General features: G+C 40.7%; 1 protein-coding gene across 1 annotated transcript; it reads left to right on the top strand.

Moving 5' to 3' along the window:
- Positions 1–1,272: 1,272 nt before the first annotated feature.
- On the top strand, positions 1,273–3,463 carry LOC110511284 (forkhead box protein I2-A-like). The gene is made up of 2 exons (XM_021592264.3): positions 1,273–2,071; positions 2,271–3,463. Exons 1-2 carry the CDS (start codon positions 1,408–1,410, stop codon positions 2,873–2,875), a joined length of 1,269 nt encoding a protein of 422 aa, XP_021447939.3. The 5' UTR covers positions 1,273–1,407; the 3' UTR covers positions 2,876–3,463.
- The last annotated feature ends 13,612 nt before the right edge of the window (positions 3,464–17,075 follow it).

Genomic DNA, 17,075 nt, shown 5'->3' with positions numbered 1-17,075 from the left:
TAATGATTGACCATTGATGTGTGAAAGTTTCTACAAAATGTGTCTGTTGCTCTGCTATATTTTTTCTAACCTAAAAAAAATAAAATAAAAATTGTGATGGAGAATTATTTAATATAAAACATTTCCCAAATAGAATGCTTTTTTTTTTCTCAATTTAAATGCAACGTATTAAACTCTTAAATCATTCCGTCTATTGCGGCCTATATAGGCCTAGTCTACATTTCATAGTTTACCCCCCCCCCCCCAAAAAAAAATAAAATAAATAAATAAATAAGTAAATAAGCATGTTTGGACAAAGTAATTTTAATTACACATTTTAATAACCCACCCAATAAATAAATGACTAAAATGAAATGACAGGAGCAGTGGTCCAGCGACGCGGGGAAAGTCACATTATCTCCAGCGACGCGGGAAACCATCACATTACCGGGTGTTGTGTTGCTCTGTCACACTTGTAACACATTGGTTATTGTCAACTAATCCGTTCCAGAGATCGTGTGGTCTAAACACATAGCCTTGTATATGTATGTTTTAAGAGGCTAACTTGGTTTATGTTTTACTTTGTCACACATTGGACGCCAGAAGGAGTGCTTGTTAACACCATAAAATAATCCCGTTGTTTTAACCCTACACTCTGAGAGGGAAAAGGCTCATGTTGCTCCGTCATATATAACACCCCTAAAGGTTCTATAGAGAATAAACCCCTTTTTGTAGGGTTCTTCGATCAGAACCGCAGTACGGTTAGATGTTCTTCTTCGCTGAACCAAAATGTTGGTTCTATGCCGAACCGTTTGTTCTCAGTATGTATCCTACTGTTCACCAAAACGCAAAGCCTACTTCATAAACTGACAACTTATATTTGACAGAAACAATTGATTAAAACATATATATATATATATATATATATAATATATAAAATATTTATTTCAATTACATTTTGTATATGGACATTGTGAAGGTATATTCATAAAACTATTATTTAAGATATATATTTGTAAAAGTGTCCGTGCGTAAAAGTGGAAATATGATTGGCCTACTGTAAAACAATTTTTATTGGATAACTTGTAGCCTAAACGCCTATTTTTTTTATTGCGTATGCTTATTAGGCTATACATGCGCGGTAAATTACTCAGCCTATCTTGCTCCAGGTTAACTCCTAAAACGGCATTAATGAGTGGGCCAGTATCTCTCACCAGTATCTCTCCCATTGATGCACAGATTCGGTTAAGACAATTCGACTGAAGCGTGACGGAGAAGGGGGAGTCACCCTCGAGACAGTTCCTTTCACAGGGGTTTTACCTGTCGACGCTCCAGGCGGAACGCTTAAATACGCCTCCTCCCCTTGGGTCTAGCCTTCAGTCCTCTGGGAGAGACTGACGGAAACAGACGCTTTGGGAAAGGAACCGCATGTTGTTGATGATAGAAGAAGATACCAGGATTCGTACTCAAATAGAACGGATTATGAACGCTTTTGGACAGCAGCCATCCAACGCGCAGACTAGCCCCATTCAGCACCACAGCGCACAGGAGCTCCTGGATATGGCCGTGTACTGCGATAACTTCGGCAGCATGTACCAGCACCAGCAAAACATCCATCATGGTCACCACCCGCAGAGGCCGCCGGCGCATCCTCCAAGCTACGGCCTCGGTGAGTACACCTCGCCGACCACCAACCCGTACCTGTGGCTAAACGGACCGAGCATCGACTCGTCTCCATACCTGACGGGATTGAATGGAACATCGTACATACAGTCTGGATACGGAGCGAACCAGCGGCAGTTCCTGCCCCCTCCTACGGGGTTTGGTGGAGCTGACCTCGGATGGCTGTCGATCTCCAGCCAGCAGGAACTCTTCAAGATGGTTCGACCTCCTTACTCTTACTCAGCGCTCATAGCCATGGCTATCCAGGGCGCCGGGGACAAGAGGTTGACGCTGAGTCACATCTATCAGTATGTGGCAGAGAATTTCCCGTTTTATAAGAAGAGTAAAGCTGGGTGGCAGAACTCAATCAGACACAACCTGTCACTGAATGACTGTTTTAAGAAAGTTGCCCGGGATGACGATGATCCTGGTAAGTTACAATACCTGTTGTACTTGTAATTAACTCGTCATTATTTACACTTATTATTAAATGTGTCATTTTGTAATGTCATACCTTTGCCATGTGATTTTGGTAAGACGTGTCTGACAGTAGACTAGAACAGTAATGACCTGTGATATCTCGTTCAGGCCTACATTGTCTGTTGTGTCCTGTCTTCATGTTTTCATAGGAAAGGGAAATTACTGGACATTGGACCCAAACTGTGAGAAAATGTTCGATAACGGCAACTTCCGAAGAAAGAGAAAGAGACGAGCTGACTTGAACGGAGGAGACACCAACAACACTGTTCTTCCGGTGAAGTCAGAAGACACGGCCGCCCTGAAGCTCTCCGACACGGCCAGCATCATGAGTTCATCCCCTCTCAGCCTCCAGAACTCCCCTGGTTCCTCCGAGCCCAAATCATCCCCGTCCCCGTCTGTGGAACACAGTCCCTGTTACAACAACTTTGTCTCCACTATGAACACGATGCTGGCGGGGAGTAACAACGGCTCTACCCGGGAGGGGGGCAGGGGGGACTTTGGTTCAGGAGGACATGTTATGGGGGATTTGTCGCCTCATCAGACCCGAGAGAACATGTCCGGACTTGGTTCATACTCGCCCTCTCAAATCACGCCATTGAACACTGATACCACTCACCTCTCCACAGCTAATAGAATGAACTACTACACATCAGCACAGAACAATCACAGTGGAGGCCTGGGCCTCACCAACTCTCTCCCAAACCACTTCAGTGTTAATCATTTGATGTACAGCCGCGAAGGAACCGAGGTGTAAGGCAGTAGGCTATAAGCCTTGTCCTAATGATGTCAGATATATGTAGATAATATAATGCAACACGTTGGCATTCTTGTATAAAGTACTCAGTGAGTACATCAATTACCATGATTATTATTCACGTTACGCATTCCATAAAAAGAACGTGTTATAGCAATGTCTTAAATATACTTTCTCGTGATTGAATCTGGATTCAAAGTGGGTCGAAACTACGTTCGACTTTAGCATTTTAAGAGCATAATTAAGACCAACGTTGTTGTTTTTATGCCCAACTGGAGCCCTGGAATGGGGTCTTGCCTTGGAGTAAACATTCACCTGTACTCTTTTCCTTCCACCTTTGTTTTATTATCTATTGGCCGTATGGATGACGTCACAGTGCCGTTCGGAAGATCTTGTATTTTGTTTATAAATAGAACACTATTACTACTGCTACTGCAGATTTATGTTTTGTTAAATAGCCTAAATTAGTAGCCCTCTTTGGAGACCACTTTGTGTACTTTTTTTTTTTTAGAAGGAATTGTGTGTGTGTGTGTGTATATTTTATTTAAGCCTATTGTCAAACGTTTTGAATAAATGTAATATCTGAAATGATTGATTCTGTCATATTTTCTAGCGGACTTGTCAAAGTGAAGATGTCTCAGATTTATCCGCCATAATATTCAACTTTGCAATAAACCAGCGCTCTATTTCATTTTAACGCACGATTCCATTTTACTTATAAACACTAAAATCTTGAAATGATTAACGTGTAAATCTTAATTTATGGCTCATTACATTGTAAGTTTACGTTGAAAACACTAATGCGCCTGTGGGATTTGATAGGCTACAGCTGTTAATGGTGTGGGAGAACATGGTCACTGACTCTTTACAATACCAAACAGTATTTATAATGGGACTGACAATTATTTACCAGAAGTATTTCAGGTTTAATCGAGGTTGGAATTAATCCTACACCCCGCCGTGTACTCTCTCCTCCCTCCCTCCCTCACTCCCTCCATTCCATTCATAAACTTTCCAGACAATCAGCCAGATATTCCATCTCAGACTCGAGAATACAGTTCCAGTAGGCTTCAGTTCATAAATTGATCAATGATATTTTATATTGAATGTAAGAAGAAAGAAACGTCCCATTCACGTAACAGGCTACAACAATGAAGGCCTCACCTTTCGCTGAAGTTTCCTCTGTGATCATTAGCTCATGCCTCCTCAACTGTATGAAAACAGTAGGTGAGACTGAGACATTTTCCAGCTTGTCGCTTTGAATAAACCCGATTTACGCTGAGATTCAAGACACATCACCTCTTTATTTCTGCCCAGTTCAGAAGTTCAGCTACTGGTCTTCTTTAACGGTGTGTATGGATAGATGGACACTTGTGGAATTGAATAGTTCACACCTGTTTTCAGTTTATTCAGCGGGGGGTTGGGGGGAGTTTCATCGCTCACAGCATAAAACGCGGAGTGATATATTTTTTTAAAACATCGTGTGAGAAATAAGAATGATAGATAGTTCGATGTTTTTCTAATGAGCCGTGAATCAACCTGGACGCGTTTCCACCGAGCGATTCATGTCAGTGCAAAATAGCATGTAACACCCATTGTTTGGTCATGTGCAGTTGTCCTGCTACTATGGGACAAAAAACAAGATAAATAACTGTCCCTGCTTTGCTGTAGTGGGCAATAATAACCAGAGAGAGAGAGAGAGAGAGAGAGCTTTCCCATGAAAAATGTTCAAGCCATTAAACGGCTATCTTACTCATGTCCGTATTTTGAAACAATTTACGGTTACGCACGAAATCAAAGGAAGTAAATTAAAGAGAACACCTCTTAATTGGTGGATAATTCAGTGCGCTCTGGCGCTCTGTTGTCTCGACTAAAGCTAAATTGACAAGAGGTTCGTGCCCGTAGCTGTGACACAATGGGCCCTGGCAATACCAAGGGATCCCCTCCTGCGCTCGGATGAAAACATTCGGTGACCCCAGATCTGGGAACGTATTATATCACTCAGACCACATCTCCCTCCTGTTGTCCATGAAGCATGGGCTTCCTATCTAACAAAGAGTATTTTTGTGAAACTCAAACGGGTTCTCACAGCGACAAGTTTCCAATTGAAAATCCGGTCTTTCACCAACGTTGTAATGTAGGCCTACCAGTAAATAGAACATAGATGTCCTGTGTAATTACAACGTTATACGTAACCCTCTAAAATAGCTAGAAAACTATAAACATGCAACAATTAATTGAATAGTGAGAAACTCATTGTAGAACCTATTTTATGTATGTGTCTATTGGTAGGCCTATGCTCTGCCATTAAAACTCCCTGCCCACCCACTGGCGCTCTGTTCTATTCACACTTTAAGTCCAGGTTTGACTTGACACATTCAGGAGTAAATACACAAACAAATGAACATGACAATAAGTCAATTATTCCTCTAAACCAGACTGAGACCTGCCCTTCTCGGGGACCAGTGGACATTTATTTGATCTTCTTTCACGTTATGAGGACCGACATGTCAGCTAAAATACATATTCTTGGCTACTCTAAAAAATATCACATTTTTTTTTCAAATTCTCATCATTTATTTAAAACAATTTTTTTTTTACAAAGATGTCCCACAATCGTGCAAATACAGATAGCATTTCACACTCCCATTCATAACATGTGCCCCTGCTACACTTCCATGAAGTGGTAGTCGGTAGTTTTCCATCTAGTCAATTATCAGAGATCTACCGTCTCCATCTCACGTCTCCGTCCTGATACGCTCCACTACCCTCTGCCTGAGGGGAATTTCACCTGGCCGGGCCCTTATTGAATATCAGTCACCTGGCAACCTGGTGGGCCTCCCATACCTGATGCCTTCTCCCCGACCTGGCCTCCATACCCCCAGGGCTAGGGATCGGCCCAGGCCATGGTGGGAGCGTCTCAGGTAGGGTGGCCCCAATCTCGATAGCCTAACCCTGGTCCCCATAGAAGCCCCAAACACAACCCTGGTCCCCATAGAAGCCCCAAGCCCAGTGTCCTCAAACCCAACCCTGGTCTCCATAGAAGCCCCAAGCCCAGTGTCCTCAAACCCAACCCTGGTCCCATAGAAGCCCCAAACCGAACCCTGGTCCCATAGAAGCCCCAAGCCCAACCCTGATCCCCATAGAAGCCCCAAGCCCAACCCTGGTCCCCATAGAAGCCCCAAGCCCAACCCTGGTCCCCATAGAAGCCCCAAACCCAACCCTGGTCCCCATAGAAGCCCCAAGCCCAACCCTGGTCCCCATAGAAGCCCCAAACCCAACCCTGGTCCCATAGAAGCCCCAAACCCGGCCCTGGTCCCCATAGAAGCCCCAAACCAAACCCTGGTCCCCATAGAAGCCCCAACCCCAACCCTGGTCCCCATAGAAGCCCCAAACCCAACCCTGATCCCCATAGAAGCCCCAACCCCAACCCTGGTCCCCATAGAAGCCCCAACCCCAACCCTGGTCCCCATAGAAGCCCCAAACACAACCCTGGTCCCCATAGAAGCCCCAAACCCGGCCCTGGTCCCCATAGAAGCCCCAAACCCAACCCTGATCCCCATAGAAGCCCCAAGCCCAACCCTGGTCCCCATAGAAGCCCCAAACCCGGCCCTGGTCCCCATAGAAGCCCCAAACCCGGCCCTGGTCCGCATAGATCCCCCAAACCCGGCCCTGGTCCCCATAGAAGCCCCAAGCCCAGTGGGCTAATATAAAACCATAATGAGGGGTTTCAGGATCAACTGCGTCACCTTCAAAAGGCAGGGAGCCTCATAATTGGATGGTGGCGTTTGACCCAGGTTTGGGATGGGATTATTTTAAATCTTTAATCCCGTCAATTTCTCCTCTAGATGGACAGGACAGGAAGTATCCGTTTTTTTAAGCTGGTCATGTGATATGGCAGAAGGTCCAGAAACCAGGCTGTGTGTGTGTGGCTGGGGAATGTTTGTCAGCAGGTTTAGGGAAGCGTTACTTCCTCAAACACTAGGTCTTTAGAGAGAACCAGAGATCAGCTGTCCTTTCCTCTGCCCAGATATAAGGTTATCAGGTTGGGTTGGAGGGGAAAGAGGTGGACGACAATGTATTTGGTCAAAATACTACAGAAAAACACTATAGACCTGGTACTGATATAACACTATAGACCTGGTACTGATATAACATTATAGACCTGGTACTGATATAACATTATAGACCTGGTACTGATAAAACATTATAGACCTGGTACTGATATAACATTATAGACCTGGTACTGATATAACATTATAGACCTGGTACTGATATAACATTATAGACCTGGTACTGATAAAACATTATAGACCTGGTACTGATATAACATTATAGACCTGGTACTGATATAACATTATAGACCTGCTACTGATATAACATTATAGACCTGGTACTGATATAACATTATAGACCTGGTACTGATATAACATTATAGACCTGGTACTGATATAACATTATAGACCTGGTACTGATATAACATTATAGACCTGGTACTGATATAACATTATAGACCTGGTACTGATAAAACATTATAGACCTGGTACTGATATAACATTATAGACCTGGTACTGATATAACATTATAGACCTGGTACTGATATAACATTATAGACCTGGTACTGATATAACATTATAGACCTGGTACTGATAAAACATTATAGACCTGGTACTGATAAAACATTATAGACCTGGTACTGATATAACATTATAGACCTGGTACTGATAAAACATTATAGACCTGGTACTGATAAAACATTATAGACCTGGTACTGATATAACATTATAGACCTGGTACTGATAAAACATTATAGACCTGGTACTGATATAACATTATAGACCTGGTACTGATATAACATTATAGACCTGGTACTGATAAAACATTATAGACCTGGTACTGATAAAACATTATAGACCTGGTACTGATATAACATTATAGACCTGGTACTGATAAAACATTATAGACCTGGTACTGATAAAACATTATAGACCTGGTACTGATATAACATTATATACCTGGTACTGATATAACATTATAGACCTGGTACTGATATAACATTATAGACCTGGTACTGATAAAACATTATAGACCTGGTACTGATATAACATTATAGACCTGGTACTGATATAACATTATAGACCTGGTAATGATATAACATTATAGACCTGGTAATGATATAACATTATATACCTGGTACTGATAAAACATTATAGACCTGGTACTGATATAACATTATAGACCTGGTACTGATATAACATTATAGACCTGGTACTGATATAACATTATAGACCTGGTACTGATATAACATTATAGACCTGGTACTGATATAACATTATAGACCTGGTACTGATATAACATTATAGACCTGGTACTGATATAACATTATAGACCTGGTACTGATATAACATTATAGACCTGCTACTGATATAACATTATAGACCTGGTACTGATATAACATTATAGACCTGGTACTGATATAACATTATAGACCTGGTACTGATATAACATTATAGACCTGGTACTGATATAACATTATAGACCTGGTACTGATATAACATTATAGACCTGCTACTGATATAACATTATAGACCTGGTACTGATATAACATTATAGACCTGGTACTGATAAAACATTATAGACCTGGTACTGATATAACATTATAGACCTGGTACTGATATAACATTATAGACCTGCTACTGATATAACATTATAGACCTGGTACTGATAAAACATTATAGACCTGCTACTGATATAACATTATAGACCTGGTACTGATATAACATTATAGACCTGGTACTGATATAACATTATAGACCTGGTACTGATATAACATTATAGACCTGGTACTGATAACACATTATAGACCTGGTACTGATATAACATTATAGACCTGGTACTGATATAACATTATAGACCTGGTACTGATAACACATTATAGACCTGGTACTGATATAACATTATAGACCTGGTACTGATATAACATTATAGACCTGGTACTGATATAACACTATAGACCTGGTACTGATAAAACATTATAGACCTGGTACTGATAAAACATTATAGACCTGGTACTGATAAAACATTATAGACCTGGTACTGATATAACACTATAGACCTGGTACTGATAAAACATTATAGACCTGGTACTGATAAAACATTATAGACCTGGTACTGATATAACACTATAGACCTGGTACTGATAAAACATTATAGACCTGGTACTGATATAACACTATAGACCTGGTACTGATATAACATTATAGACCTGGTACTGATAAAACATTATAGACCTGGTACTGATATAACACTATAGACCTGGTACTGATAAAACATTATAGACCTGGTACTGATATAACATTATAGACTTGGTACTGATATAACATTATAGACCTGGTACTGATATAACATTATAGACCTGGTACTGATATAACACTATAGACCTGGTACTGATATAACATTATAGACCTGGTACTGATATAACACTATAGACCTGGTACTGATATAACATTATAGACCTGCTACCAGGTAAACTACTGATATAACAATATAGACCTGGTACTGATAAAACATTATAGACCTGGTACTGATAAAACATTATAGACCTGGTACCAAGTAAACTGCTGATAAAACATTATAGACCTGGTACTGATATAACATTATAGACCTGGTACTGATAAAACATTATAGACCTGCTACCAGGTAAACTACTGATATAACATTATAGACCTGGTACTGATATAACATTATAGACCTGGTACTGATATAACATTATAGACCTGGTACTGATATAACATTATAGACCTGGTACTGATATATCATTATAGACCTGGTACCAAGTAAACTACTGATATAACATTATAGACCTGATACTGATATAACATTATAGACCTGGTACTGATATAACATTATAGACCTGGTACTGATAAAACATTATAGACCTGGTACCAAGTAAACTACTGATAAAACATTATAGACCTGGTACTAAGTAAACTACTGATATAACATTATAGACCTGGTACTGATATAACATTATAGACCTGGTACCAAGTAAACTACTGATATAACATTATAGACCTGATACTGATATAACATTATAGACCTGGTACTGATATAACATTATAGACCTGGTACTGATAAAACATTATAGACCTGGTACCAAGTAAACTACTGATATAACATTATAGACCTGGTACTGATATAACATTATATACCTGGTACTGATATAACATTATAGACCTGGTACTGATATAACATTATAGACCTGGTACTGATATAACATTATAGACCTGCTACTGATATAACATTATAGACCTGGTACTGATATAACATTATAGACCTGCTACTGATATAACATTATAGACCTGGTACTGATATAACATTATAGACCTGCTACTGATATAACATTATATACCTGGTACTGATATAACATTAAATACCTGGTACTGATGTAACATTATAGACCTGGTACCAAGTAAACTACTGATAAAACATTATATACCTGGTACTGATATAACATTATAGACCTGGTACTGATATAACATTATAGACCTGGTACTGATATAACATTATAGACCTGGTACTGATATAACATTATAGACCTGGTACTGATATAACATTATAGACCTGGTACTGATATAACATTATATACCTGGTACTGATATAACATTATAGACCTGGTACTGATATAACATTATAGACCTGCTACTGATATAACATTATAGACCTGCTACTGATATAACATTATATACCTGGTACTGATATAACATTATAGACCTGCTACCAGGTAAACTACTGATATAACATTATAGACCTGGTACTGATATAACATTATAGACCTGGTACTGATATAACATTATAGACCTGCTACCAGGTAAACTACTGATATAACATTATAGACCTGGTACTGATATAACATTATAGACCTGCTACCAGGTAAACTACTGATATAACATTATAGACCTGGTACTGATATAACATTATATACCTGGTACTGATATAACATTATAGACCTGCTACCAGGTAAACTACTGATATAACATTATAGACCTGGTACTGATATAACATTATAGACCTGGTACTGATATAACATTATAGACCTGCTACCAGGTAAACTACTGATATAACATTATAGACCTGGTACTGATGTAACATTATATACCTGGTACTGATAAAACATTATAGACCTGGTACTGATAAAACATTATAGACCTGGTACTGATATAACATTATAGACCTGGTACTGATAAAACATTATAGACCTGCTACTGATATAACATTATAGACCTGGTACTGATATAACATTATAGACCTGGTACTGATATAACATTATAGACCTGGTACTGATATAACATTATAGACCTGGTACTGATATAACATTATATACCTGGTACTGATATAACATTATATACCTGGTACTGATATAACATTATATACCTGGTACTGATATAACATTATATACCTGGTACTGATATAACATTATAGACCTGGTACTGATATAACATTATAGACCTGGTACTGATATAACATTATAGACCTGGTACTGATATAACATTATAGACCTGGTACTGATATAACATTATATACCTGGTACTGATAACACATTATATACCTGGTACTGATGTAACATTATAGACCTGGTACTGATATAACATTATAGACCTGGTACTGATATAACATTATATACCTGGTACTGATATAACATTATATACCTGGTACTGATATAACATTATATACCTGGTACTGATATAACATTATATACCTGGTACTGATATAACATTATAGACCTGGTACTGATATAACATTATAGACCTGGTACTGATATAACATTATAGACCTGGTACTGATATAACATTATATACCTGGTACTGATAACACATTATATACCTGGTACTGATGTAACATTATAGACCTGGTACTGATATAACATTATAGACCTGCTACCAGGTAAACTACTGATAACAAGTTAACGTGATTTGTCAGTGTGATATACATATGTAGAATCTTAATTTAACCATTGAAATAATTGATATTTTCTTACTGTAAATGAGTGTTGATATGCTAGTAGGGAAAACTGTAGATTAGGTGAGAGATCTAGTGAGAGAACAGCAGGTTTTCAGTGAATTTATGTCAATCATGAGTCTCTACAGAATTTTACTGCATGACAAGAACATTCTCTGCACCCACAGAGTGATCAAATAAAATTATACACCAGTAGTGGGCAGGTAGAGAGGATAATCAGTCAGCCTGGGGTTACGAGAGCCTCCTCTCTGAAGAGAATCAGTCAGCCTGATTATGAGCCTCCTTTCTGAGGAGAATCAGTCTGCCTGCTGCTAGGAGAGCCTCCTATCTGAAGAGAATCAGTCAGCCTGCGGCTAGGAGAGCCTCCTTTCTGAGAGAATCAGTCAGCCTTCTGCTACTAGAGAGCCTCCTTTCTGAAGAGAATCAGTCAGCCTGATTATGAGCCTCCTTTCTGAAGAGAAACAGTCAGCCTGCGGCTAGGAGAGAGCCTCCTTTCAGAAGAGAATCAGTCAGCCTGATTATGAGCCTCCTTTCTGAAGAGAAGCAGTTAGCCTGCGGCTAGGAGAGCCTCCTTTCTGAGAGAATCAGTCAGCCTGCTGCTAGGAGAGCCTCCATTCTGAAGAGAATCAGTCAGCCTGATTATGAGCCTCATTTCTGAGGAGAATCAGTCTGCCTGCGGCTAGGAGAGCCTCCTTTCTGAGAGAATCAGTCAGCCTTCTGCTACTAGAGAGCCTCCTTTCTGAAGAGAATCAGTCAGCCTGATTATGAGCCTCCTTTCTGAAGAGAAACAGTCAGCCTGCGGCTAGGAGAGAGCCTCCTTTCAGAAGAGAATCAGTCAGCCTGATTATGAGCCTCCTTTCTGAAGAGAAGCAGTTAGCCTGCGGCTCGGAGAGCCTCCTTTCTGAGAGAATCAGTCAGCCTTCTGCTACTAGAGAGCCTCCTTTCTGAAGAGAATCAGTCAGCCTGATTATGAGCCTCATTTCTGAAGAGAATCAGTCAGCCTGCTGCTAGGAGAGCCTCCTTTCTGAAGAGAATCAGTCAGCCTGATTATGAGCCTCCTTTCTGAAGAGAATCAGTCAGCCTGCGGTTAGGCGAGCCTCCTTTCTGAGAGAATCAGTCAGCCTGCTGCTAGGAGAGCCTCCTTTCTGAAGAGAATCAGTCTGCCTGCTGCTGGGAGAGCCTACTTTCTGAAGAGAATCAGTCAGCCTGCTGTTAGGAGAGCCTCCTTTCTGAAGAGAATCAGTCTGCCTGCTGCTAGGAGAGCCTCCTTTCTGAAGAGAATCAGTCAGCCTGCAGCTAGGAGAGCCTCCTTTCTGAAGAGAATCAGTCAGCCTGCGGCTAGGAGAGCCTCCTTTCTGAGAGTATCAGTCAGCCTGCAGCTAGGAGAGCCTCCTTTCTAAGAGAATCAGTCAGCCTGCGGCTAGGAGAGCCTCCTTTCTGAGGAGAATCAGTCAGCCTTCTGCTAGGAGAGCCTCCTTTCTGAGAGAATCAGTCAGCCTGCTGCTAAGAGAGACTCCTTTCTAAGAGAATCAGTCAGCCTGCGGTTAGGAGAGCCTCCTTTCTAAGAGAATCAGTCAGCCTGCGGCTAGGAGATTATGAGCCTCCTTTCTGAAGATCATGTTGCATTCTGATTAGGGGACAGAGAGACACACAGGGCCCTGGGGCCTGGAGCTGCCTGGTGCTGCCTGGGGATGGGTAGTGGAGCTGCCTGGAACTGGGTAGTGGAGCTGCTTGGATCAGCCTGGGGCTGGGTAGTGGAGCTTCCTGGAACTGGGTAGTGGAGCTGCCTGGAACTGGGTAGTGGAGCTGCCTGGAACTTGGTAGTGGAGCTGCCTGGGGCTGGGTAGTGGAGCTGACTGGAGCTGGGTAGTGGAACTGGGTAGTGGAGCTGCCTGGAACTGGGTAGTGGAGCTGACTGGAGCTGGGTAGTGGAGCTGCCTGGAACTGGGTAGTGGAGCTGCCTGGAACTGGGTAGTGGAGCTGCCTGGAACTGGGTAGTGGAGCTGCCTGGAACTGGGTAGTGGAGCTGCCTGGAACTGGGTAGTGGAGCTGCCTGGAGCTGGGTAGTGGAGCTGCCTGGAACTGTGTAGTGGAGCTGCCTGGAACTGGGTAGTGGAGCTGCCTGGAACTGGGTAGTGGAGCTGACTGGAACTGGGTAGTGGAGTTGCCTGGGGCTGGGTAGTGGAGCTGACTGGAACTGGGTAGTGGAGCTGACTGGAACTGGGTAGTGGAGCTGCGTGGAGCTGGGTAGTGGAGCTGACTGGAACTGGGTAGTGGAGTTGTGTGGAGCTGGGTGGTGGAGCTGCCTGGATTAGTGGGGGTGGGGGGGCACTCAGTGAGTGACATGGGTTGGAGGGATGGATGAATCCAGTTGGATAAAGTTTCCCTCTACTCAGCAAGGTGTGAACCCTTCTTTCCTCCCACTAGTCATTACAAGATCCCGTCAACTGATAGTGGCAGGAAAGCAAGGCTATGTCTTCCTGTCACCATCTACAGATCAGATGCTGTGGTTCGGGGAGGCAAAGAAAAAAGTGGGATGATTTTCAGCTTTAGATTTTTAGTTTAAGATAGTACAAGTTTGGGTGATAAGTTCATTAAGAACATACATGTATGGGAAGAGCTCATTAATTACTTGGTACAGGTTTCCCAATAGGTTTTACTGTATTTTACAGGTTTCCCAATAGGTTTTACTGTATTTTACAGGTTTCCCCAATAGGTTTAACTGTTTTTTACAGGTTTCTTAATAGGTTTTACTGTATTTTACAGGTTTCCCCAATAGGTTGAACTGTATTTTACAGGTTTCTTAATAGGTTTTACTGTATTTTACAGGTTTCTTAATAGGTTTTACTGTATTTTACAGGTTTCCCAATAGGTTTTACTGTATTTTACAGGTTTCCCAATAGGTTTTACTGTATTTTACAGGTTTCCCAATAGGTTTTACTGTATTTTACAGGTTTCCCCAATAGGTTTAACTGTATTTTACAGGTTTCCCCAATAGGTTGAACTGTATTTTACAGGTTTCCCCAATAGGTTTTACTGTATTTTACAGTTTTCCAAGGGCTTATGAATGACTTGGTATGGTGTTGTAAATTCAAACATCTAATTCTGTGTCAAGTTAAATCTCAGCACTAACCATTTGACCCCGTTATAACACTTATTCCCAGACAAATGTGAAGGGTAATATGAAAAGTGATATGTTCAGGGGAATCTCCTGGCCCGTCTGACCCCTATGAGAAGAGCGTAATATCGGGGACCAGAGAGAGGATGATTCCTGTCTCTTTATATCTACCATCTGCTTGTAGCAGTCAGTAGGAATTACGGGACATTATCTTATACTACAGCCCAATCCTTTTTTTTTTTTTTTGAGGCCGTTAAACATTTAACCGTACAACACGATGACAGCTCCCAGGGTAGCTAGGGGGAGCAGCTAGATGTCCTAAGGTTGTATCCCAAATACAACCCTATTCCCTACTTTATGCACTTTTTTTGTTGTTGACCAGGGCTTATATTCCTATGCAGGGAAGAGGTTGCCATTTGGGACTCAGCCCTAGACCGTGGAGCTGAGAGGCTTGTCTTCACAGTGACTCTAGAAAGACGAAGCGAACATCTGATAGCCGAGGAGAATGCCTATCAATCGGTATGACCTGGTAGGGTTTCCATCAGCCTCCATACTGGGGGGCTCATAAAACAGTAATGTATTGGTCTGATAACTGCATGGGATCCCCGGTCTGAGGTGGGAGGAGGCAGCACAACGTATGGATGGATTTAAACAGAACCAAGCCCCATCTCACCGTCACACTCCTGGGTTATTATAGGACTGTCCCTCCCGGCAGACTGCATGACTGTGAAGGGGCTACTGTATTTTACAGGTTTCTCAATAGGTTTACCTGTATTTTACAGGTTTCTCAATAGTTTTACCTGTATTTTACAGGTTTCTCAATAGGTTTACCTGTATTTTACAGGTTTCTCAATAGGTTTACCTGTATTTTACAGGTTTCTCAATAGTTTTACCTGTATTTTACAGGTTTCTCAATAGGTTTACCTGTATTTTACAGGTTTATCAGTAGGTTTTACTGTATTTTATACGTTTCACAGTATGTTTTACTGTATTTTATGGGTTTCTCAGTAGGTTTTACTGCATTTTATGGGTTTCTCAGTAGGTTTTACTGTATTTTACAAGTTTCCCAATAGGTTTTACTGTATTTTACAAGTTTCCCAACATGTTTTACTGTATTTTACAGGTTTATCAAGAGTTTTAACGTATTTTACAGGTTTCCCAATATGTTTTACTGTATTTTACGGGTTTCTCAGTAGGTTTTACTGTATTTTATGGGTTTCTCAGTAGGTTTTACTGTATTTTATGGGTTTTACTGTATTTTATGGGTTTCTCAGTAGGTTTTACTGTATTTTATGGGTTTCTCAATAGGTTTTACTGTATTTTGCAGGTTTATCAGTAGGTTTTACTGTATTTTATGGGTTTCTCAGTAGGTTTTACTGTATGTTACAGGTTTCCCAATATGTTTTACTGTATTTTACAGGTTTCCCAATAGGTTTTACTGTATTTTACAGGTTTATCAGTAGGTTTTACTGTATTTTACAGGTTTATCAGTAGGTTTTACTGTATTTTACAGGTTTATCAGTAGGTTTTACTGTATTTTATGGGTTTCTCAATAGGTTTTACTGTATGTTACAGGTTTCCTAATAGGTTTTACTGTATGTTACAGGTTTCCCAATATCTTAGCCATTTCTTATGTAGCTATCATTGTGGTGGGAAGAATCAAACCGATTCTTTACAGAAATTGTTATTGAAATAATCATTGTTGAACAGATTTAACTACCTCAGAGAAAATGCACATGTACAGTAAAATGTAGTTCCAGTAGTATAGTATAGTATAGATCCAGTATTTACCCGATCTAGTTCTAGAAATGTATAGTATAGATCCAGTATTTACCCGATCTAGTTCTAGAAATGTATAGTATAGATCCAGTATTTACCCGATCTAGTTCTGCCAATGCATAGCATAGATCCAGTATTTACCCGATCTAGTTCTAGAAATGTATAGTATAGATCCAGTATTTACCCGATCTAGTTCTAGAAATGTATAGTATAGATCCAGTATTTACCCGATCTAGTTCTAGAAATGTATAGTATAGATCCAGTATTTACCCGATCTAGTTCTAG

The sequence above is a fragment of the Oncorhynchus mykiss genome, unplaced genomic scaffold, assembly GCF_057628025.1.
Source record: "Oncorhynchus mykiss isolate SJ-2025 unplaced genomic scaffold, ASM5762802v1 scaffold103, whole genome shotgun sequence".
Lineage (NCBI taxonomy): Eukaryota > Metazoa > Chordata > Actinopteri > Salmoniformes > Salmonidae > Oncorhynchus > Oncorhynchus mykiss.
The sequence above is the reverse complement of the archived record's forward strand: the minus strand, read 5'-3'. Positions and strand labels throughout refer to the sequence as shown.

Coding starts and splice junctions, on each gene's coding strand:
- LOC110511284 (XM_021592264.3), top strand. CDS start 1,408: ATGTTGTTGATGATAGAAGAAGATACCAGGATTCGTACTCAAATAGAA. Junction 2,072..2,270: donor CCGGGATGACGATGATCCTG/GTAAGTTACAAT, acceptor ATGTTTTCATAG/GAAAGGGAAATTACTGGACA.